The 24,240-nt window shown below is 45.9% G+C and overlaps 2 protein-coding genes across 3 annotated transcripts; one reads left to right on the forward strand and one right to left on the reverse strand.

The window, feature by feature from the left end:
• Nucleotides 1-1,920: 1,920 nt before the first annotated feature.
• Nucleotides 1,921-7,329, reverse strand: NDUFB8 (NADH:ubiquinone oxidoreductase subunit B8). Of its 2 annotated transcripts, none has more exons than XM_061403135.1 (5): nucleotides 7,290-7,329; nucleotides 6,811-6,937; nucleotides 5,256-5,355; nucleotides 4,503-4,658; nucleotides 1,921-2,104 (listed from the first exon to the last, which is right to left on the reverse strand). In XM_061403135.1, the coding sequence occupies exons 1-5, from the start codon at nucleotides 7,312-7,314 to the stop codon at nucleotides 2,012-2,014; spliced, it is 501 nt and encodes a 166-aa protein (XP_061259119.1). In that variant the 5' UTR covers nucleotides 7,315-7,329; the 3' UTR covers nucleotides 1,921-2,011. The 2 variants fall into 2 exon arrangements, with proteins under 2 accessions (XP_061259119.1, XP_061259118.1); XM_061403134.1 differs by having other exon boundaries at nucleotides 7,199-7,327.
• Nucleotides 7,330-9,572: 2,243 nt separating this feature from the next.
• Nucleotides 9,573-20,191, forward strand: HIF1AN (hypoxia inducible factor 1 subunit alpha inhibitor). The gene is made up of 8 exons (XM_061403133.1): nucleotides 9,573-9,787; nucleotides 10,049-10,299; nucleotides 13,011-13,159; nucleotides 15,664-15,809; nucleotides 16,600-16,706; nucleotides 17,119-17,182; nucleotides 17,411-17,521; nucleotides 18,368-20,191. The coding sequence occupies exons 1-8, from the start codon at nucleotides 9,611-9,613 to the stop codon at nucleotides 18,410-18,412; spliced, it is 1,050 nt and encodes a 349-aa protein (XP_061259117.1). The 5' UTR covers nucleotides 9,573-9,610; the 3' UTR covers nucleotides 18,413-20,191.
• Nucleotides 20,192-24,240: the final 4,049 nt, after the last annotated feature.

Consider the following 24,240-nt stretch of genomic DNA (forward strand, 5'->3'; position numbering starts at 1 on the left):
TAGAGGAGCCTGGCAGACTGTAGCCCATGGGGTTGCAAGAGTCGGAACCAACTTAGTGACTGAACAACATGCAGTAAGATTATATCACTAGCAATCTGGATCCCCTTGCAGAGAGAACAGAGCTGGAGGCAGGGAATCAAATTAGGAGACTAACAGAACAATTCAGGTACCAGGTGATGAACTCTTGGATTGACGGATTGTAACAGATTGTAATAGCTGAACAGGCTCTTGTGACTGATAGGTAAACAGTTGGCAGGGATATCTATGATCATATATATCGATTGAGGGAATTATGGCATTTCCAAGTAAAATATTCTGTAGGCAGCTGAAGATTTTGGACCTAAGTTATTTTGATTCAGAACTTTAATGCATGAATTCTACTGTAGTCCAGTCTGATATACCTCCAAAGATGGTGAGCTGATTATGACTGGGCCCTGTCTTTGTGACACAGCTCTAGATTTCCTTTTCACATGGATATTGGAGTTTTGAACTCAGAACAGAAAAGAATGTAGGGTACTGGTGAAGAAACAGGATTGAAAACTGAACCTCAGGCAACACCTTAAAGGAGGGAATGAGGCCAAGGTGTGTGTTCTGAAAGAAATCTGAACCAAAGGCATAAGGTTAGTTTCAAGTAGGACATGATTTAAAAAAGAACAAAAAACACACTCTTCCTGCAACTGGGACATCTTAGAAATTCTTTTCACCTTGTTTTATAAATGCTAGTTTTCTTTTCTAGGTAACTCACCGAAGGCAATTATTTTCTTGTTCAACTTTATATCCCCAAGGCCTATCAGTGTCATATATATTAGGCAGACAGAAGTTTGTTAAATGATTATCAAATGCTTTAAAGGACAGAGAATGAAGACATAAAAAGCAGTGGAGACCTTCAGAGAGGCATTTCAAAAAAGAAGAAAAAAAAAAAGAGGCATTTCAGCAGACCTACTCCCTGATCTCATAAACGTCTTTCACTGTCTTCACACCTCCAAAGGACCACTTATCTAATGTGAATGCACTTGCTTCCATAGATCATGCTGAATGTACACTTTTTTATGGGACAGGTTTTTAGCAGTATCACTGTAATTTAAGAAAATGTCCCTAAAGGGAAGAAAAGAACATAAATTGGTTCTCTTTAACAGATGCATTGAGATAGACCCTTAAAAACATGGTTTTTCTCTTCCTAAGGCTATTATAGGAGCTTGGATGAATCATTAAGGTAATGAAAGCCATGCATAGGTTCAGTAATAACTCAGTGACTATCCTCTAATTCATAAATATAGGTAATGTCAACTTATAACAGTCTAGGATTCAGAAGCTGCTTTGGAATACATATTCTCTTTTTTTTTAAATGAAGTATAGTTATTTACAATGGTGTGTTTTTAATAAATACATATTCTTATGAGATACATACAAAATTAGAGGCAATCACAGCCCTAGGCCTGTCCCAGAACACCTATTTATCCTATAGTATTTTGAAACATGTAAAAGTACACTTTTTTTTAGCTAACTACTATTATTAAAAGTTTTTTTATGGGAAATAAATCTGTTCCAATTTGAAAAGTCAGAACACCCTGTAAATGGGGAGCTACCCGTAACTACCTGCTGCACAACTGGAACCCTCAACTACCTTTCCCAGCGAAATTAACAGATCAACATCCTCTTATGCTTCAGTTCAGTTTAGTCACTCTGTCATGTCTGACTCTTGGCAACCCCATGGACTGCAGCATGCCAGGCCTCCCTGTCCATCACCGACTCCCGGAGTCTACCTAAACTCGTGTCCATTGAGTCAGTGATGCCATCTAACCATCTCATCTTCTGTTGTCCCCTTCTCCTCCTGCCCTCAATCTTTCCCAGCATCAGGGTCTTTTCAAATGAGTTATGCTTAAGCAGTAGCTATTCCCAGAGGAAATGAGGCACAGATACCACAGCACTAAGTTTTATTAGGGATTTCATTAAAGTTAAATTTCTAGGATTGAAGGAGTCAGTTAGGGAACACAAAGCTCATGAAGCCTCCTCAGATCTCATAGTGAACCACTGGCTCAGGTTCTTTGTTGGGATCGCCGCCTCGTTCCAGGTACAGATTATTGTAAGGATACTGCTTTGGCCCCTAAGGAGAAAACACAGGTCAGCAAGAACAACATATATCCAGCCAACACCTGGCTATAGCCTACCCTGAGCGAAGAATCACACACAGTAAACAGGTACACAGTAGCTTCTGGTGAGACCCAGCTGGGCCAGAACAGCAGGGACAGCACTCTTTTTCCCAGCTCAGCCCAAGGCAGTGAGAAAGCCTAGACTGTAAGAGAAGTGGTGCCGAGAGAGAGAGAGAGAGAGAGAGAGGGAGAGAGGGAGAGAGAGTATATGTGTGTGTGTGTGTGTGTGTGTGTAAGAGAAGGGGTGCCTACAGAGAGAGAGTGTGTATAAGTGAAAGGGTGCCTACAGAGGTAGGGGGGGAGAGAGAGAGTGTGTGTGTGTGTGTGTAAGAGAAGTGGTGCCTACAGTATATGTGTGTGTGAGAGAGAGAGAAAGAGGAGGGAGAGGGAGGGAGAGAGAGAAAGGGAGAGCATGAGGGAAGCTTTCTAAATGAGATGATGCATCCATCCATCCCACTCTCTCGGGGTCGAGACAGACTCAATCTCCTTTAAGTCACTCAGCCTCTAATGGCTCCACCACTAAAGTGGCCTAGCAAATGAGGCGTGCAGGAGCAGCAGTGGGGTGAGCACAGAGGAAACGTGGCTTGGACGTGCTTTAGGGGCTGCTGGCTTTACCAACAAACAGCTGTCAGAGAACAGCTCAAGGGGAGGAGAAAAGGGTGATGTGCTTACAGAATTGAAAAATGGAAGAGCCACACTGCATTTCTTGCTCTCCTGAAGTGAAGTTAGTGCTCACACCAGCCCTATGTGCACTCTCCAGCCTGGGGCCCCTGGGGCTCGGTAGGAAGGCTTGTGTCCATGCACAGACATGCGCGCTACCGTTAGGACATTGCCTATCTCAGCAGAGGCAGCACTGTGCAGCCAACTGGAGACACAGCAGCCTCCCGCTTTTAGTACCTTTCTCACAGTCCACCCTGTAGACTATTCCCAGGTTAATCTTTTAAAAACCTAGGCATCATTACAGCATTCTTCTGTTCAAAATCCCAACATGGCTCCCTGCTTCCTAGAGGCAGGCCAAGTCATCAATGTATTCCCAACCCTTAGCACCTTCTGTACCTGGTACATGACAGGAGCTTCATAAACATTTATTCAACTAATGCATTACTATACCATCAAGTCCACATCCCTCAGCCACGCAATAAAAGGTGCCCAACCAAACTGATCAAATGCACTTCACAATATTTCTAACACAGCAGTTTCCACACCTGATTTCCCAGCACATCAAAATTACCTGGGAACTTGTTAAATATTGATTGTAGAACCCCACTGTGGAGTTACTGAATTAGGCTCTCCAAGAGCTAAGGAATCTGACTTTTTAGCAGTTCCCCAGGTGCAGCTGGTTGTCTGAGAGCTATTTATAAACCTATTCCACTCCAGCTAACTCATTGTCCTCTTCCTCCATTCTGTTTTCTTCCCCCAAATGTTCTCTTCAACTTCTCTCCATCATCTAAACATATATGTTTTAGCATCTAGCATAATCCTCCCTAACAGCACAAGCACATATATTCACTACACACATATATACACAAAACCTGTGCCAAATTCCTATGTATGTTCCAATGTTGCTCACGTCACATATCTAAATTTTCTTATCCGAATTAAATGTCCTCAAAGCTAGACAGTATATTTTCATTCTTCTTTTAGTTTATTTAAGTATAGTTGATTTACAATGTTTGTTAATTTCTGCTGTACAGCAAAGTGATTCAGTTATGTGTTAACTGAATCAATCAGTTAACTTTTTCATATTCTTTTCCATTATGCTTTATCACAGGATATTGAATATAGTTCCCTGTGCTTTATAATAGGACCTTGTTGTTTATCCATTCTATTTATACTAGTTTGCATCTGCTAATCCCAAATTCTCAATCCATCCCTTCCCCACCCCCTTCCTGGCAACAAGTCTGTTCTATACAGACAGTATATTTGCTGTGTCCTTCATGTTCTTTAAATTAACTGTCCATGCTTGTAGTAAACATTTAATTGCTTCCTATAGAAAATGCCCTTCACACCAATAAAGGATAAGCTTTCAACTTGAGATTCCTGGACTCTACCTTAAAAGATCACTTGCTGAAATACGGTGGTAAGTACAGTTCTCCAAATGGCAACTCTAAAGACTAGCTGGCTTCTTCATTCTCATTCCTCATCTAGTCCTACATAGTTTCTTCTCACTCAGACTGACCCAAGATACAGGCAAAAGCTGTGCTCTGGTACTTATTCCAGGCCAGTAGCTAATAGCTAAGGCCCTCTATAGGCCTCACCAGGAAGCCAAGCTTGGTATCGGGTAGATCTCTACTCCAGAGACTGCATTCCCTCAGGAAAGTGTGCCTGAGGGAGCACGCATCAGATACTCACCACAGGCTGGTAGGCGGGGTAAGTTTCCCCTACCCAAAACATGAACAGCATGAAGGCGACGAAGCCGAAGAGGTGCTTACACATGAGGTTCCAATTAACAGGAGTCGGGGACGTGTCCACACGGTTCCTGATATACATGTCCAGGTCCCAGTGCATCTGAGACAGAAAGGCAGATCACCGTCACATACTGCTCTTCCTGCAAAAGGCAGGCAGTCCAGAGTGATTAGAGCCTCAAACAAGACTTGAAAGGCATTCTCTTGCCCTGGGCAATATTCTGAGAGCCACATCTGAGATACTCTGGCCCACAGGACTGGATGCTGGCTTATGTCTGGGTTTGGTTGATCAGACACAGTCCCAATCATGAACATTCACAACTCAAGAGCTTCAATTATTCTCAGAAGTCCTTTACACACACACACACACAGGGAACCTCAGATCTCAGAGCACCTGACCCTGCTTCCTTGGGCAGAAAAACCTTAGTGTTGTTGATGTTTAGTCGCTAAGTCATGTCCGACTCTTTGTGACCCATGGGCTGTCCATGGGGTTCTCCCAGCAAGAATGCTGGAGTGGGATGCCGTGTCCTTCTTCAGGGGATTTTCCTGGATCAGGGATCAAACCTATGTCTCCTGCAGTGGCAAGCAGATTCTTCACCACTGAGCCACAGGAAAGCCCACTTGGGCAGAAAAGTGCCATCTGATCTACAGAAGACATACGGAAAAGGAAGAAAGGGCAAATGGGACATGGTTCTCTCACCGGTTCACCCCAGTTCAACCGCAGGTCTGGGTGGTCCCAGTCATACCATGGATCCCTCTCCTGCTGTGAGCGGTCAGGCAGTTTCGGATAGTCACCATACCTGAGAGACAGCAAGAACTTCTGGACACGGCTTTGAGAGCCTCCGACAATGCACAGCCTTCTCATCTCTGAGATGAGAAACCAAGTGACAAGATAATGGCCTCCCCCTAAGGACAGAGGAACTAACCTTCCAATCAAGATCTCAGTGTTTTCCTGTGGTGCACATATTGAGAAATGTTGGGTTAAAGGGCTGCTGGTAAATATCCCAAATATCCCCCCAGAAAGACTGTGGCAATTTACATTCCTACAAATGGTACAAAAGAGATTAATTTTCCTGAATGCTTTCCAGTATCAAAATTATTGTTAATAAAATATTTGCTATTTTGTTTTATTAAATCTCAATTTTTACTCACTAAGCACAGCACTAACTGCAGAAGTCCAAATTGTTATTAAAAATTCATGTCAAACTCCGAAACATTATTTAACATATGTAAGCTTTTCTTATCTTCTTTCAACAAAAAGAAAAAAAGTCACACCATGTTATAATGTTAGCAATGGAAGGGAATTTGACAATCAATCACTCTGTTTTCCTCAGTAGACAGAAAAAGAAACTGAAGTTTAGAGTCTGAACCTAAGGTTGCCCAGTTAACTGGAATAAAAACAAAAAGGTACAGATGAGAGAAGCACTCTTCCTAGCAACTGTGTTTCTCAGCCACAAAATTGACACACATCTCGAAGCCTCAAACACCGTATGGGTGTGATAGGCTGGATTTTTCACCAAGTCCAGGTTCAACTTATACAGACTGCTACGGAGGCTGCTCTTGTCCACAACACAATAAAAGTCATAGGAAATGATGACAACTAGACATGTGTCACAGAAAGTGATTGGAAAACAACAAGACGAATAGGAGCTGCTGAAATCACCGCTGAAAGAGTGATGCTAGGGAGAAAATGAGGATGACAGTAATCAATTCAGGTAATTAACCACAGAGATGGTGTGGGGGAAAATCATCAACTGGAGCAAGAGTTAGCCATTTAACCTTTTAAAGTTGCTAAGATTTCCAAAACGCTAACAGCAACGATTAAAAAAGAGAAATATACACATATTAAGACACAGTACTCTATCTACAAATAAGGTTCTCATGACAGCAGTCCAGCTCCAGCCTGGTCACGTGCCTGGATGACACCACCTGAGCCCAGCAGATGCTCAATCTAAATGAAACCTTGCGCTCTGGATGGACCAAGGAAGGTTCCCGCTATTCAGGGGTCCTCAGGGGAGCTATTAAAACCTCAGCTTCCTCATCTGAGAAAACAGCCTGAGCCAAGGAGAAAATTAAAGTCCTCTCGACTGCAGCTGCTCACCCTTCCCCTCCCACCTCTCTCCACCGAGAAAAGCACCCACACCACTGACTCTGAGGGGTCACGAAAAGGTTCGGGGAAAAGGGTCAGAGTAGAGCCACCCACCCAGTCCGAACTTCTCCCATTACTACCCGGGTGCGAGCAGACCCTATCTCACCCCGTGCCATCATCTGGGTACGGCTCGTAGTCTTCCACCCGCATATTATACTTCTTGGCGGCGGCAGCCCGTTCTTCTGGGGTCTTGGGATAGGGTCCCGGGAGCATGTCCTTGGTAATGTGGGAGGCTGGAGGGCAGACGAGGGCAGGTCAGAAGCGACCTCATTTTTCCTGCCACTCTAAAGGCTTCAGGCTTCAAGGTCAGAGCCCGAGGCTTCGAGGGACCAGCAGACCTTCCTTCTGTTTTTGTGGATATCCCAACTCCACCTCCGCCCTTCCCCGGACTCGGCGGCCGTGGTACCCCACCAAATCCACCCTGCGCCCAACACAATAAACCTCAGGCACTCCCCGCTCCCACCCACACTGAGGCCTCGACCGTTCTAGCGGACCTGTCCGTGCACCCAGCGGCACCACGTTTCGGACTGCCTTTTGCAGCCATCGGACTCCCAGGATCCCCGCCCTGGCCGCCGCCATCTTCACCTTCTTTCAGTTTCACCCCGCACATGCGCAAAGACCTTGTCACGGCGGCTGAGCCGGGCCAAACGCGATTAGGGAGAAAAGTGTTAAAGGTTCACTAAGGGCGGGGCTTAAACGGTGCTGGGAAGCCAGACGGAAGGTCCGCGGATCTGTAGAGGCTGAGAGGCAGGGAGGAAAGGACAGAAAAACAAGCGGGTCACTGCTTTGACATTTCTGATTGTTGAGTCCCTTTTCTCCCTCTGCTGACTCAGATGCATCCCGGAATAGCGGGCACTCGGAATCTGAGTATCTTGGGTGGACAGCTGACTCGCCTCCCCCAGGACCTGTATAAATAAAATGAGCCTGTTTAATCTCTTTTTTAGGGCTTCCCTTATAGCTCAGTCAGTAAAGAATCTGCCTGCAATAAAGGAGACTCGGGTTCGATTCCTGGGTCCGGAAGATCCGCTGGAGAAGGAAATGGCCACCCACTCCAGCGTTACTGCCCGGAGAATCCCATGGACAGAGGAGCCTGGCAGGCTACAGTCCATGGGGTCACAAGAGTCGGACACGACTTAGCGACTAAAGAGAGAGAATCTCTTCTCTGACTGCTTGCCTTGTTCCTCTCCTTCAGTGGCACTTCCTCTTTACATATTCAAACGTGATCATTCTTCAAATTTAGTGCTTGGTTTTGTTTGTTCATGTTTTGTTTTCCACATTAATTTTTCCTTCAGTTAGAGTAATTTTTTTCTTCACTTAGAGGCACGATGCAACACATAAATTGGCCACAAACCGGTTGTTTTGTTTCAGCCGCGCGGCTGGGGGAATCCCAATTTCTCGACTGGGGACTGAATCCGCACACTTGGCCTTGAAAATCGAGAAGTCCCAACCACTGGACCACCAGGGAATTACCCCCCGGCCCACAAACGGTTCTTCAGTTTCAGTCCCGTGTTTACATCCGAATGTCTCAGTTACCTCAACCCAACAAATAAAAAATCAGTCCTATTATTTGAACCCGCCTCAGATTTACTACGGAGAAGGCGATGGCACCCCACTCCAGTACTCTTGCCTGGAAAATCCCATGGACGGAGGAGCATGGTAGGCTGCAGTTCATAGGGTCGCGAAGAGTCGGACACGACTGATCGACTTCCCTTTCACTTTCCGCTTTCATGCGTCGGAGAAGGAAATGGCAACCCACTCCAGTGTTCTTGCCTGGAGAATCCCAGGGACAGGGGAGCCTGGTGGGCTGCCGTCTATGGGGTCACACAGAGTCGGACACGACTGAAGCGACTTAGCAGCAGCAGCAGCAGCCCAACAAAAGAATGGGAGGGGCATTATTGTTCGAATATGAATGTTTTTATTTACACAAGTATGATTTGCATAATTTGCAGTATATACATGCACATATTTCCAGGAACTTTTAGGGTGATTACTGTTTTGGAGTAGAATCCATTATTATAGACATTCGCAAATATATATCAGAGCAATAAAAATTGATACATACTCTTCAGTATATGAAATTTGGGGGAGAATTATAGCAACTTGCCTTCTTGCAAATGAGCAACTAATTGATGTTCAGAATGGTGGGATGACATCTGCACTCGATCAACAGCAAACCCTGATCTAATTCAGTCGAGAAACAGAGTTGGACTAAGAAAAAAATGCCTTTTAAGTAGGTGAGATAGCAGAGAAATCAAATGGTGCCAAGCAAAAAAAAAAAAAAAAGAAAAAGAGAAAACGCCTTTGATTTCGGAATTCAAGTTGCCATATATTTTTTTGCAGAGGACTTCAGATGAAACTTTGCTCAACATCTATGTATTGGACAACTGCTTTTCCTTCTGACTTCCTTAGGTGGGTCAATTTTGTGTCTCTCCCCATCTGTTAGGGTAAAATTTAATGCCTCACCAGAGGATGAGATGGTTGGATGGCATCACCGACTCGATGGACGTGAGTCTGAGTGAACTCTGGGAGTTGGTGATGGACAGGGAGGCCTGGCGTGCTGCGATTCATGGGGTCACAAAGAGTCGGACACGACTGAGCGACTGAACTGAACTGAAACTTGCCTTCTTCTTTGCCTGTTGTGTAGGCCTGGACACACTGAGCAATAATATTTTATGAACTGGTTAGCCCAAATGATTACCCGTGCTCAGTGAAGTAATTGTCTAGTCCTAGGTCTACAGTGTAGAGCTATCGGTTACCATTAGGAGGCACTCCCCAAGGGCTCGGGCCGGCGTTCTTAGTGTCTCTGGGCCGCTCACTCTTGCCGCCTATCTCTATGGTTTCCGTTGTATTTTTCTCCGGAATAGGCGCAGCTTCCGCTTCCGGTGGGGCCGTCCCTAGCGGTAGAGATGGCGGCGACTGCAACGGAGGCCGCGTCCTCGGCCTCTGCAGAACCCCGGGAAGAGGCTGAAGGCCCTGGCCCCGCCTGGGATGAGTCCCAACTGCGCAGTTACACCTTCCCGACCCGGCCCATCCCGCGTCTGAGTCAAAGCGACCCCCGGGCGGAGGAGCTTATCGAGAATGAGGTAGGGGGCGGAGCCGCTTTCGAAGTTGGAGGGGGAAGGGACCAGGTTGGGAGGAGAGGTCAAAGGCGAGTGGTGGTAGAAGGGAGGGACCCGCTGGGCTGTGGACAAGGGCCTAAGCGGGGATGGAGAGGGAAGCAAGGAGAAATGGAACTTGCGGGGTTCATGCTAGTTAACAGAAGTTATTTTGAAGTTGGAAAATAATTGTAATCTTGGGACAAGAACCCACCAGCTCCTTGGGACAACTTGATTTTTTCCATTTAGGAGCCTGTGGTGCTGACGGACACAAATCTTGTGTATCCTGCACTAAAATGGGACCTTGAATACCTGCAAGAAAATATTGGCAGCGGTGACTTCTCCGTGTACAGTGCCAGCACCCACAAGTTCTTGTACTATGATGAGAAGAAGATGGCTAATTTCCAGAACTTTAAGCCAAGGTCCAACAGGGAAGAAATGAAATTTCATGAGTTTGTTGAGAAACTGCAGGATATACAGCAGCGAGGTGGTGAAGAGAGGTAAGTTCCAAGATCATGGCTTTTTCTATTGAATCTAGGGCATCCATTTTTCTTTCCTGTATTTATTTGGGGCTGAATTTTTTAGCTTGAGGGATGATGGAATGACTAGACTTGAAGTGTGACTTTCAAATTTGTTGTTTTCATAAAGTGAGAGTCACACTTGCCTAGCAGAGTCTGGTAGGTGAATGAAATGAGTGGAGGTTTGGGTGAAAGCTATGATGAAGCTGAAGGCATATGCCCTGTTCAGAGTGAGAAGTCATTACTTAACTCTTGTTTCCATTTTGGAGTGCAGCCCCAGGGTTGCCAGATAGTCTGATCCCACCCCTCCCTGCCCCACTCCAGCCCCGAGAAGCTAGAAATCAGGATTTCCATTTTAAAACATTTTTAAGCTTTAAGTGTGGGCAGCTAATTCAAATTTTTTAAAATGCTGCCAGAGGCCAGTTTAAAACATCAGTGAATTTCCTGAGACTGCAGGTTTGCAGCCTTTGTCCTAAAATATTTGAATGGGGGCAGCACAGGCTGAAAAGTTGAATAGGTGAGGGTAGGGAGAATATTGATGTTCTGCATTGTATTGACAATAGCAAACACGGGACACCCACACACATAGGGGAGTGACTTACCTCTCCCTTTTAACTCTCTTTATGAGGACCTTCTCTTAGTAGTTCTCAGACAGCATCCAGTCCTGCTTTAACTTTGCTCCTGGGGAATTGCTGTCACTGAGTACTTGATGGTGACTGACTATCTCCATCTCACATTTGGTGCCCAACCCTGGGCTTTTCTTCAGTTTCCAGCCCCATTTGTCTTTCAGACTCTGTTAGCAGTATGTGGCAGAGTGAAAGGATTTGAAATACCCACCTCCTTCCCCTCCCCGCCTTTTTTTGTTTTCCTAACTCTTAGCTATTGTCATAATGTTGGGACTTTTACCAAAAGAGTTTCCAGAATCTGAACTACAATAGATTCGTTCTTTATGTCTTATAGAGACTGTTGCAGTTGAATCCGTTCGTGCATTAATGTCCTCAAATTTTCCACAGTGTGCACTGATGCACACACAAACACACACACACAACCAACATTGAGAAGAAAGATTGATTTGAATGATGCTGGTGGAGTGTAAATCTGTTGGGTGAACATATGCTCTAGAATGAGCTTGAGATAAGATATGAGTCTTTTGATTTCCCAGTCATTTTAAGGTTCTTGTTTCCCACAGTGAGAACATTTTGCCTAAATGTGAGCTAGGAGTGTAGTCTGTACCTTATGGATGACTTAAGGAAAATTTCTTTACTGTTTGCAGATTTTTCCCTACAGGCTGACTTTAGCACCAACTAACCCCATTGTATAATGATACAGGTTGTTATGATTCTGAGGTAAAGGGATCCTCTTTGAGCTGTTTTGAGTATTTACTGTTAAGGTTTCAGAGGAATTGTTTAGATTCCTGTTTGGGAAGTGTTTCTGACTCTTTGAGAGTTACTTGAGAAATATTTGTATGAATATACGTACTTCATAATCTCTGGGGAGCATTCCAAGGTTGTATTCAAGTCCTGAGGGTTCCATGTCCCCACACAGGTAGCTCTCTTCAAGTTAGCAAGATTTTTAATTAGGGTTGCTTTAAACATCATGGTTATCATCAGGCACTGAGATACCTTTGAGCCTTTTGAAATAATGTTCTCAGCACCATTACTTTTTTTCCTTCATGTTTGCCGCCTAAATAATATTTCTTTGGGGACTTGAGCAACTGTGTTTGGGTTTTCATATGTATTAAGTAATTTCTTACCTTCCTCAGGCGTCTTAGGGGCCCTGAGTCTGCAGAAAGCTTAGTGAGGTTTCTTCCTTCAGCTCCAGATGGCTGCTATAGATAGGTGGCTGAATCAGTTAAGATAAACTAGGCTTCATTCCAGGACTCAGCAATGTGAAGCAACAAAGGTTTATTTTTCACACATGCTACATGTCCATCTCAGGTCACCTGGAGGCTCTGCTCTTAGGTCATCTTTTCCACTTTGGGACCTAGATCGCTCCAGCAGTTGCTATCTGAAACTTTGCAGTTGCTGTGGCAGAGGGAAAGTAATGTGGTGGTAATGTGTACTGGTTCTTAAAGTTTGGAAGCAGCACCAGTCACTTCTGTGGACAGCTTGGTGGCCAAATAAGTTAAATAAGGAAGCCTTACTTGAAGGAGGTGCAGAAGAATAACTCTCACAAGGAGGGAATATGATCTGCCACAATGGCTGTTGGAGGCCAAAGGAGACCTCTCAGGCCCTGAGAGTTTCTGGAACAGGCTGAATCATTATTCTAGGGTTCCTAGTGGGCTGCCATCTCTGGGGTTACACAGAGTTGGACACGACTGAAGCCACTTAGCAGCAGTAGCACCAGCAGCATGGGTAGGCTTTGAGGAATCTATGAAATTAAATGAAAGTTCGGTGTATGAGCATTTTTATGGGGAACCTCCCTTGGGTACTTTTTTCCCCTCTTAGATTCATGAAAGATTCATAATGTGACCCAGAAAAGCCAAGAATCACTTCTTTAAAATACAAAATTTGATGTTGAACAGAGCTCAAAGAAGGATAGGAGAGGATTCAGCTCTGTGAGAGTCCCATGACTGCAGCTGTTTTTGTTAGAAATGTTGGTGTGGGCTTGGGTTTGAATTTCCAGCTGTAGGGAGGCCATGCCACAGACAGTGTGTACATGCACTAATCGGATTTTCTTTTTGGGGAACATAGGTTGTATCTACAGCAAACGCTCAATGATACTGTGGGCAGGAAGATTGTCATGGACTTCTTGGGTTTTAACTGGAACTGGATTAATAAGCAACAGGGAAAGCGTGGCTGGGGGCAGCTGACCTCTAACCTGCTGCTTATCGGCATGGAAGGTAAGAAATCTTTCAGAAAGCAGCACGACTTGGGGTCACATGAACTGATTTCTAATCCTTTCCCACCACTTACTCGATCCATGACTTTAAACAAGTCATGTAACTTTCTTAAGCCTCAGTCTCCTCATTTGTAAAACAGACACGGTAATACCTTAAAATTGACTATGAAGGTTCAATGAGATTAATATATGTTACATGTTTAAAATAGCTTCAGGTACTCTAAAAAGAAAGTTCCCTTTTCCCTTCTTCAGCTGCTTTGTGAATACATATACTCAGTTACTGGAGATCTCTCTAAAATTCTGCTGTTTTCTGTTGGATATGTCTGCAGATTTTTATCCTAGTAGAAGAAAAATATTTTTCCAATATAAATTGAACTTATCTTTTGAACAGATAATATATTTTTGGGGTTAAATTCAAAAGGTATAAATAGGTATGTAGTAATAAATCTCTCTTACACTCCAGTTTCCCAGCCTCTCAGTTTCCATCCCTCCCTGGAGGCACCAAATGTTGTTAGCTGCTTCTGTATCCTGCTAGAGGATTTTACACGTATATAAGCAAATACTTGAATACTACTTTTTTTTTTTTTTTTTTTTTTAATTAAAAAGAGACACCTTTAAACTCCAGTGAGGAGAAAGAAAGCTACTTACCAACCAGGGTCATTGTGTCAATTCTGTCACTAGCTCAGTGCCGGCTCCTAGTAGAGGTCCTTAGTAAATGGTGAGTAAATTGAGTTGAACAAGGAAGCGGAGTAATGACTCATTATCAGTCACCAGCAGGCTCTGGAGTCTCTTCTTCCCCTTTAATTGTCTTTTCTCCAGATTTGTATCTTTTACCACTAGTATTAATGAAAGCTTCTAGTATTGCAGCTAATGAATTGTCCCTTAGCCTGCCCCTTTGAAGCCAACTCTTGGTTGACCTACCAGGAGCCAGTTCTTGTTTACTTGACTCTGAATTTGTATGTTGCCTTTCTATCCTGTAGTAGAGGGCAAGGAAGTAGATCCAGCAGGCAGAGACGAGACAACAAGTCTTCAGGGATGCACATGGACTCTGCACCTAGTAAAGTGGCTGTCTTGGCCCACTCAGGCAGACTGGGGAATGTTTTCTAAACTCCATGCCTTGCAGAGGGCCTTTGAGCTCTTAAGGACTGTGCAGAGAAACAGTGGGGCTCTTTATAACTGTCAGATGCAGCCCCAGTTATAAAGAGGAGCATGCATACACAAGGGCAGATAATTCAAGATGGCATTTTAGATAATTTGCATTATTCGGTGTACGCAACACTCTTCAGGAATTTGTTATGCTCCCCCTGCCCCCACGAGAATCAACAGCTCCAGTGTTGATCTAAAGAAGTGTTGCAGTCCAACAGGTGTGTTGAAGTGGGAGCAAAGGTTGAGAATCTTTGAGCTCCAGAAAGTGTTAGTCACTCAGTTGTGTCCGACTCTTTGCAACCCTATGGGCAGTAGCCCACCAGGTTCCTCTATCCGTGGAATTCTTCAAGCAAAGTTACTGGAGTGGGTAGCCATCCCCTTCTCCAGGGGATTTTCCTGACCTAGGGATTGAACCCGCGTCTTCTGCATTGCAGGCAGATTCTTTACTGTCTAAGCCACCAGGAAAATCCCTGGTGAGCTCCAGAAGAGCTACCCAAAGTAAGTACATATATACAACTTAAAATGACTGGTTAACTGCATCAAAGAAGAGCATGCATGCATTGCTGATACCATCATTTCAACTGTTTCTAACTCTTCCTCATGTTTCCCTTGAGTTTGTGCCATTGTCAAGAGTTCAAGTGCAAGTTCCCACTAGCTGTCTGAAAGTAGACCATCCCTGTGAAACCTTCTATAAGCCAAGATGATGTAAAACAAAGAAGCAGTTATCCTAGGGCACATCTTGCTAACGGATGCACAAAGTAAATAGAGAGAAAGCACAGATGCTCACACAATCAGAGCTGTCGTGGCTTGATGCTGAGTGTAGTTTCTAGGGGAGGAGGTTGGCAGTGCTACTCTTACTGCTCGTGCTCACTGCTTCTGTAATGGCTCACTCCAGAGCAAACTCTGAGTGATACTTCTGCCTTTTTCTTTGTAAAAATGAAAATTCTCTTTGAATTTCTTTCAGTTAGCAAAATAGGTGTAAATATAGGTCTCCTGTAAAAGCAAAGTGATATAAAGCGAACTTCTGAAAAGCAGGGCATAGCTGTATGGAGTGTATTTTGTCATGCTTGTATCATTTTGATGTGCAGTTGTATACAGTAAGGGCAGCAGCTGTCATATAAGGAAGTCTATTCTGCTGATTGATGGTGAACCCTTAGCCAGCGATGTTTGCTACTAGACCTATCACCTATTAAAAGTGTAACACCTAATTGAATGAGAGTTGTGATTATAGTCTCCCTGATTTTGATTTGGACCCTTTTGCTGAGGGGGCAGACTAGGTTTCTCTGTAACACTGAAGCCTGTGTTCCATCCTGTGCAGTAGAGCTACTGTCTTGAATAAGAATGTCTTCTTTCCTACAGGAAATGTGACACCTGCTCACTATGATGAGCAACAGAACTTCTTTGCTCAGATAAAAGGCCACAAGCGATGCATTTTGTTCCCTCCGGATCAGTTTGAGTGCCTCTACCCGTATCCTGTTCACCATCCCTGTGACAGACAGAGCCAGGTGAGCTTGCGTGATCCGAGGAGGGTATAGAACTCCTTAGAGATCCAAGATGGGCATGGGTCCCCCTTCTCTGTGGCAGTATGCCAGGTTTGGATAAACTCAGAGGACAGTTTCACAATGTAGCTTACGTATTCCTGGCCCCTGTGGTGGTCCCCAGATGGTCCGGGCAAAGCCCTCACTGATGCTGGTGGGCTCTAGTTATTCTATTTGATTGGATTATAAATTCATGAAACAAAATGTGTATGTCTCCATTAGATTTTATGATTGTTTACTTTTGTCACAGATGCTACTTTTTGATAAAGAGAAGGATGAATAGAATTGAGATATGTCACTTAAGGTCTTTTCTGGATCTCAGTGAGGTATGTAGTTGACTTTGTGGCCAACCAGAGAGCTCCTCTTCTTCCTTGAGGAGAAAGCTGCTTAGCTGCCTTGTGTAGGAGTCTTTGCTGGTTCGAATATGTGTTTGGGAGAAAGTTTCTGAAAGTTTGGCTGAAAGATGAGTCCTAATTCCTCAAATCTGCAGGCCATGAGTAGGTTTCTGACCTGTAAACCTCGATGATTGGCTTTTGACCTCAGGATCACGAGGCCTAGTATTCATTTAGCATTCAGCAGTGCCCATCTTCTTATGTCATTCTCTGGGAGAGTTTGCGTATGTTTAATGTGTGTTGTGTCTTTTGCTGGATTAAAAAAAATAATTCTCAAGACTTTTTAAGGGATCTTTCTTGATTACCAAAGTAACAGATAAAAATTTGGTGATTGACTGATTTTTTTTTCCTCTTGAACCTCTCAGGTGGACTTTGACAATCCTGACTACGAGAGGTTTCCCAATTTCCAGAACGTGGTTGGTTACGAAACAGTGGTTGGCCCCGGTGATGTTCTTTACATCCCAATGTACTGGTGAGGACGGGGCTAGACTGGGGGCTTCTGGGGAGCTTTCTTTCCCATTCCCTGGAAAGCCTTATCCATGTCACTTCTTTTGAGTTGTGGCAGGATTGGACTTAATGTGATGTACAGGAAGGTTGGCATATCCGGATGATGAGCGTACTTAACCCGGGGGAAATGATAACATTGTTTCTAGACAAGATAACAGTTCCTCTGGTCCAAAGAGGCCCCAGAGGCTTGAGGCTTGGCTCTTTGGTATTTGAAGACCAAACACCACTCCCTTTAGCTCCAGGGTGTGTTTGATAGGATGAGTGTGAAGATACTGTTTTCCTTATATAGGACAGCTATATAAGGACTTCTAGTTTCAGAGGAACCATCCCTCTGAAAAGTACTGGTGGCAAACAGCAACCTGTTTGTTTTCTTGCAGGTGGCATCACATAGAGTCATTACTAAATGGGGGGATAACCATCACTGTGAACTTCTGGTATAAGGTGACTATGGTTTTTTGTTCTAGATGGGAGTGGGGTGAGGTAGGTGTGATGAATTATTTGGGGGTGGGGCAGGGAGGTTGGCTGTCTCTGGAAGTGATTGCCGGGTCTTTGGGGGAGATGAAGAGGGTTGGGGTTGAACTGGGTTTCTTAAGAGAGGATGGTGCTTGGTATAGTGCATGACACTGAAGCTTGCTAAAGACATTTCCTGAGCTGCTGCTTCCTTTGCAGGGGGCCCCAACTCCTAAGAGAATTGAATATCCTCTCAAAGCCCATCAGAAAGTGGCCATAATGAGAAACATTGAGAAGATGCTTGGAGAGGCCTTGGGGAACCCACAAGAGGTATGTGGCTGCCCCAAAGTGGTATTCCTGTGACTCTGGGCAGAGTGACCAGGGAAAGTCAGGGTTGGTGTCATGTTCTCTGTAGCTCGTCTGTTTCAGTATCTGTTGTCCTCTCTCTTCATAGAGGTTATGGATATGTTCAGAAAATTCTAATTTTTTGGTGAGAGCTGGGCTTGACTGGCGGATCAATTATAATCTGTTCCATGCTAGTAGTAATGTTCCTCATGGGGCTTGTGTGCCAGCTGGGGACCCCTGAGGGGATTCTTCTGGAACGGAAAGCGAGCAGTAAAGCATCTTCTCGCATGCTCCCAGCTGTGCCAAGGCTGCTCTAGGTAATGTTGAGACCTGCTTCCCACACAGGTGTGCCAGTGGCCCATTGCATAAATGGGGGAGATTTGTATTTGTGATGCTCTTTACCTCTGTCCTGTGGATAGCCTGTGCATCCATCGCACCTGTGGGGAGAGAGCACCAGCCCCAACTGCAAGTGATCCTTTCAGGATAAAGAAGCATTTAAGATTCTTAAGACACATTTACGAAACACGCAGATAGACACTCTGAGGTGTCTGGGGAGTGTTAGCTCCTCTGACCGTCTGTCTGTCAGTTTGGTGCTGCTTACGTGTATAGGGTGTTGTGATAGGGAAAGTAATCCAACATGGACCCAGAGGAGGGGACCGTGCCCCAGAATACTGGGTTGACCTCCAAGAAGAGAGTTGATTAGAGGGTTTACAAGATTGAACGAAAGCCTTGGCCTTGCCCTTGGCTGGACGTTGATGTCTCCACACACCCCGTCCTGCTCTGGGGCTAGAGGACAGACAGTTCTGACTGGCTCCCCATGTCTTTCCACAGGTGGGGCCCTTGTTGAACACAATGATCAAGGGCCGATACAACTAGCCTGCCAGGAGTCAAGGCCTCCTGCCAGGTGACTGCTAGCCCGTCCACACCGCTTCATTGATGAGGACAGGAGACTCCAAGCGCTAGTATTGCACGCTGCACTTAATGGACTGGACTCTTGCCATGGCCCTGGAGGCAGGTGTTTGGGGCAAGGCAGGGTGGTTGGCACTCCACTCCCATTCGGAGGGACTTCTTACCCTTGCCTCTGTGCCCCAGCACCTTCCCTCTCTGCCCCCTAAAGTCCTGCATTCAGTGTGTGGAGTCCCCAGCTGCTGGTTGTCATCATGTCTGTGTGTTGGTCTGTCAACCTCGGGGTGTGTGTGCGTGTGTGTGCCTGCACACGCGTGTATGTGTTTCTTCCTCACTCCCTCCTTCTGGGTCAGGATGCCACTTCTGGCTCTCAGCTCTGTCTCCTGCAACCTCAGTGCCTCAGCCTGAGAGAGAGGAGATGCTCTCGGATGCCCCCACATCTGGGCTCCAGGGCCACAGCTGTCCTGTCCGTGAGGTCAGTCTGCCCCCTCCCAGTTTTTACAGAGTGAGGCTCTAGGCTGGTAGGAACACTACGGGACTCTAATGGGAGAGAGAGGGAGGGGGAGGCTTCCCTCTGAGAGCCTCAGTAGCTTCCTCGGAGAGCGAATTAGGCAGGGTTCCAACTTGGACCTTCAAGCTCAAGCCATACACAGAAAAGCACCTTGGGACAAAGGAACCAAGGATTGTGCAAAACGTCCAAATTACAGGAGTTTTTACATACAGCTGCTTTCTTTCAGCACCAGCTCTTGCTCTCTGTCCTGGGTGCCAGGGGAGTCCTCCAGCAGTGGCTTCTGTAGGTTCTAAGGGTGCAGGCCTCTTGGGGATATGTGTGTGTGCATGTGTCTACACTGGCCTGCCTCTCTGCTGACCAAGTTTCTACTGCTTAACCTTGTCCAGTGGAGCATGCAGCGGGAACTCCAAGGCAATACTGCCTGAGCTGGTCTAAAGCTTTTAAACTCATTTTTAGCCATTGGATGTTTGTCAGGCCTCACTGCAACAACCTGCCTGAGACCGACTGGTTAGAGCCTCCAGATCCTACGACCCTCCCTGCCCAGGCCAAGTCCTCGGCTACGTCTATGGAGCTTCCTGGCACAAGTAGACTAAGTGGGGTCAAGCTGAGGCAGCTAACTCACCACCTGTCATCCACCTCATGGCAAGGGCAGAAATGTAGCCTTGCCTCTTGAAGCCAGCACCTCTGCCAGACCCCACTGTAATGTTCCACAAACACCTTCAAAAGTCAGGGCAACTGGTGGAGCATGGAGTGGAATTCCTTTTCTGTTCATAGTTACTTGTGGGAACCACTCTCAGGGCTGCAGCTCACAGCTGGGTCACTGGGCACTGCACAACTCAAAGGGCTCGTGTGGTGAAAGTGGGGCCCTTGGAATCGGCAGTGTGGGAGCCCTGCGTCCTGTCGCCTCCACTCCCATCTCCACGCGCCTTCTCTCTGGAAGGAAAAAGGACTTGGAAGTCTCTGGGTTCATTTTTTTCCTTTTTTTTTTTTTTGCCAAAGGTTTACTTCCAGTGTCTGAGCTGTGGCTCTCACCCCCAGAGCTCAGTTTATAGTTAACAGCGCACTGATGGACTGAGAGGATGCGCGTGTGTGTGCATGAGCGCACCTGTGTGTATTCTGGGGTGGGGTGTTTATTTTTAGTACCCCATGCTGGGGTTCTCTGATGCAGTGTGGGTGTTCAAACACGGTACCTTCTAAAGTGTAGTTCTTTTAAATATAGCCAATGCTGGAAAATGTGACCGCAGTGGTGTCCATCCCTCCATCTCTTTTGGGAAAAAGGAACGCAGCAAAGAAAACAGGACAGAGGAAGGATAAATTGATCACATTCACATTTTGAAATACAGCACATTCTTTTCATTCTCCTCAGCATGTCTGCAGCCTTCCTGGCTCATTCCTCAAAGATGTGGGTGATGGCTTGGTCCTCTCAGCTGATCGTCTCTGGGTGCTGTGCCCACCCATGTCTGACCAAGGTGGAGGGGCCTTCACAGGTTGGGTCCTGATTCTTGGGTAATACAACAGGGACCCCTGACTATTAAGACACCTAATGTCAAGTGCTTTTGTCTTTGTTCCTCACTGTCCTGCAAGGTAGGTATTTTCATTTTACAGCTCAAGAGTAAGTGATTGGTGGCAATCAGGATTCCAACCTAGTACTATTTGGCTACAAAGCCCCTGCTGTGCTTCTCTAGAAAACTGTTGATTCTCCTACTGTACCTCCTCTAAACTACAGGCCTTGCTCAGATCTCACCCACTGGGCAGTATCTAGTACAGACAGGCTTAGCCCAAAAGAATACAGCTCAGGGTAAAAGCTCTTCTGGGCTCCAGCAAACACTTCTTGGGGAAAATGCCAGGAAGCCATACTATGGAGTTAAAAGAGTTCTGAAATGAGTTACAGGGAAACAGTTCTGGATCCCATTGATTACGTGTATGTCCTTGAATAGGTCCGGTCACTTCTCCCAGCGTGCTTGTGCACCTGGAGCATTGAAGATCTAGGTCTGGAAGTTCACTGAGAACTGTAATTCATGTTCTGCTGCCTGCATTTTCCCTGATGAAAAGATTGAGGCCCTTCCCTTCACATAGCTAGGCTAGGGCTGTTCAGGCAAAAATTCTGCTTGTTGCAGAGGAAGCGTCTCTGCCCTATTGCTTAACACCTATCCTAACTAGCAGCATGAGGGCAGACACAAGAAGGAAAGGTGGGCGTTTGGGCCTGTATAGAGGTCAGCCATGTTGCATGCTCCTATTTTTAAACCAGCAGGTACAGAGGAAACTACTCTCTCCTGAAGTCTAATATTTGTTGGGGGGTTGGAGTTGGGGGATGGAGGAGGGGCTGTTCTGGGCATCAGTTGAGCAGATGCCCAGGATGCCTGGGGGAGACCAGCTTCTCCTACAAATCAGAGCTCTAAATTACAAGGTTTTTACCAACACGAACAGTTGGGGGAAGTCGTCTGCTCTCATTTGCGTAATGGTTTCTGTCACTGGTGATTAGACACAGGATGAAGGAAAAGAAATTTGACAATTAGGAATGAGCAATCATTAATCTGAATCTGTTAGGAGACAGAGAGGGGAAGGATCCTTATCAATGGCCAACCCAATGTGACGAGACCCTCCCTCTGTCCCGCAGAGACTCTTGGGCCACATACCCTTTCATTGTTTCCTCCACAGGCTGAGCTGTTATCTCTTAACAAAGGCTGGGTGGGCCCCTTCCCCAGGCTGAGGTAGATACAGGAACAGACATCTAGAGCTGACAAGGAGTGTCAAAGAGTGTCAAACGCAAGCGATAGGGCAAAGAATAGCAATAGAATGGTTTTGACATGTGTTTCTTGTTTGTGGAAAATGTTTTTGTAATCAACACTACAGATACCCCACCTATGACAAGAATTTGTTAGATTCCAACACCGAAGGATGTGGAGAAAACCTGCTCTTTTATCCTCCCGGAGCCTCTCTAGTTGGAGAGGAAAGCACACGAAATACCCAGAGGTTATGAAGCCATGTGTCATGCACCCTGTGAGGACAAGATTAGAGGCTGTTGAGAGAGGAAGAAGATGAGTGGAGAGCAAAGCTCAACCTCCAGGCTCCTCCCGGTGCTTGGGCTCATCAGGGAGCACGCTTCACCCTGGGCCTTCCCCCTCACATATCATTGCGGCTGTAGTTACGTGGAAGGCCCTGATGTGTGAGCAGGTGACGAGATGAACTAACAGGCTGAGTATTAAAGTGTGAAGAGCCCCTACTTGGATCTTATGTCTCCATGTCACCTTGTCTCTCATCCTTCTGATTCTTCGAAGATCATGGACAGTATTTGCATCAGTTGTTATTTCTCAGTTTTGTGACTTACATGTTGGTGGTTCCTTAGGTCAGAGGCTTCCTCAGGGATTGGAGGCAGGGATGGCAGAGTTGGTGGTTCGTTGTCTCCTTAGAGTGGGAACTTCCTGTGGATAGGACTGTCTCTCCCCTTGGTAACTTCCCTACCTCTGGGTCTTCTACCGTTCAAAATCCAATGCAGAGGTCAGTAGGACTGCAAAGAGGGGTCCTCAGTGGTCAGTTTTAGCCAAACAAGTTGGATATAGGGATACACCTAAGAAATGCTTGTAGACTTCCAGACGCCCTGGCCTTTCTGCCCGTGTCATCTTCCCTTTTCCTGGTACCTCTGGTGCTTCCATCCAGCCCCAGCCCGCTTCTCTGGTATCCTCTCAAATTGCCTGCTCTAAAGAGATATTCCAGCTTCCTTTTCCAGAGTACCCCTTCCCCCAGTTTCTCCTACTTGTCCTCTCCCTGCCTAGTCTCTGCAGCAGCCCCGTCACCAAGGTCCTTTTTGTAAACAGTCACTTTCGCAGAAGGTCCCTGGCTGAGGTGTTTGGATTGACTTTCTCTAGGGTCCCTTCATCTTCCGTTTCTGGTCTGCAGTAGTTTTGTGTACCTGTTGTGTACCTGCTCTGTTCTCTTGCCATCCAGTCCTTAGTCATGTCTGCACATCCTGGTTTGGCTTTGCTCACTCTGGGAGCCCTTTCTGCTAGTCTTCAGCCAGTTCCATTCAATCCTCATAGGGTTTAGGGTCCTCTTCAGAGCCCTGCCGAGCACTTCTGGTGTTATTCTGGGGGACAAAGCCTCACACGTGGGCAGCCTTGAGTCCCAAGGGCCTGTGGTTAGTGAGACCTCCAGTGAGGAGTGAGAGGAGGGAATCCAGAGTCATGGACAGTGGAGGACCAGTGAGAGAGATTGAGCAGGAGACTCCCCAGGAGTAGAGTCAGCTGAGCCTGGCAAGCCTGGAGGGAGGAACTGAAGTTTGTGCTTCTGTCTACATGCATTGGTGTGCCTCGGGGTCCGGCAGTTGAGGTTTGGTGGGTGTTCTGCGAATGTCCCCCGATTTCTCTCAGGTATCTTTGGTGATGCTCCGAGTTGCCAAATTGGCTCACTTCTGTGTTTCAGTGTTTGCTGAAAGGGAGAAGCACACTGAGTAGTCATGTGTTAGGAATGGAGGGTCTTAAACAAGAAAGACCCTGGAAGCCAGGGTAGCAGGAGACAGGGTTCCAGTGGTCAGCTTATATAACCAGACTGTCACTTCACTCCTCCAGGTGTTTAGTACAATAGCTGGTTAGAGGAATTTAAAAAAAAAATTGGGCCTTGCCTTCCCCATCTAAATCTGGTCTTCAGGTGATGTTTTAGGAAGGAGCATGTATCCTTTAACTTCCAGTGAGAAACAGCGTAACAATCTAGTGTAGCGTATAAAAGCATGGATTTGGGAATCAGATGTATTTGGTTCAGATCTCTAGTTCTGCTACCTTCCGGCTGGGCTGGATCTTATTGATTGAGTAGACCTTTGTGAGCCTCAAGTTTCCTCAACTATAATGATACCTGTGTAGGGAGAGGGAGTGGGTGTTGAAAATATCTACCTCAGGGCTGATGAATCAATGGATACGATGTTTGTAAAGCTTTAGCACAGGGCCTGGCAAGCACTTAATAAATGGCTGTGGTAGTTGTGGTTGTATTTTTTTAATGTGACTTATTCAGAAACTCAATTTTAGTGATATCTTCACTCAAGAAAAGTGTAAGGAAGAATAAATTATGCTGGAGAAGTTCATATTGAGATGGGACAGACAGAAGAGCCTTGGTATCTTAAACCCACCTTGGAGGGAAACGGTAGAATCTGATGCCTTCTGCTTGGTCAGCCAGATTTTTCCTCTCTACACCAGCCCAGGGCCGGCGTGAGAATCTGTTAGGTGCAGGCTCCCCTTAGACTCTGAGGGCTGAAGGCAGCTGGATGAGTGTCCATTATACCCGAAGAAGCTATTGCCAA

This window comes from Bos javanicus, chromosome 26 (genome assembly GCF_032452875.1).
Source record: "Bos javanicus breed banteng chromosome 26, ARS-OSU_banteng_1.0, whole genome shotgun sequence".
Classification (NCBI taxonomy): Eukaryota; Metazoa; Chordata; class Mammalia; order Artiodactyla; family Bovidae; genus Bos; species Bos javanicus.

Coding starts and splice junctions, on each gene's coding strand:
- NDUFB8 (XM_061403134.1), bottom strand. CDS start 7,283: ATGGCGGCGGCCAGGGCGGGGATCCTGGGAGTCCGATGGCTGCAAAAG. Junction 6,938..7,198: donor GCCGCTGGGTGCACGGACAG/GTCCGCTAGAAC, acceptor TCTGCCCTCCAG/CCTCCCACATTACCAAGGAC. Junction 4,659..5,255: donor GGTTGAACTGGGGTGAACCG/GTGAGAGAACCA, acceptor TTTCTGTCTCAG/ATGCACTGGGACCTGGACAT.
- HIF1AN (XM_061403133.1), top strand. CDS start 9,611: ATGGCGGCGACTGCAACGGAGGCCGCGTCCTCGGCCTCTGCAGAACCC. Junction 9,788..10,048: donor AGGAGCTTATCGAGAATGAG/GTAGGGGGCGGA, acceptor TTTTCCATTTAG/GAGCCTGTGGTGCTGACGGA. Junction 17,183..17,410: donor CTGTGAACTTCTGGTATAAG/GTGACTATGGTT, acceptor CTTCCTTTGCAG/GGGGCCCCAACTCCTAAGAG.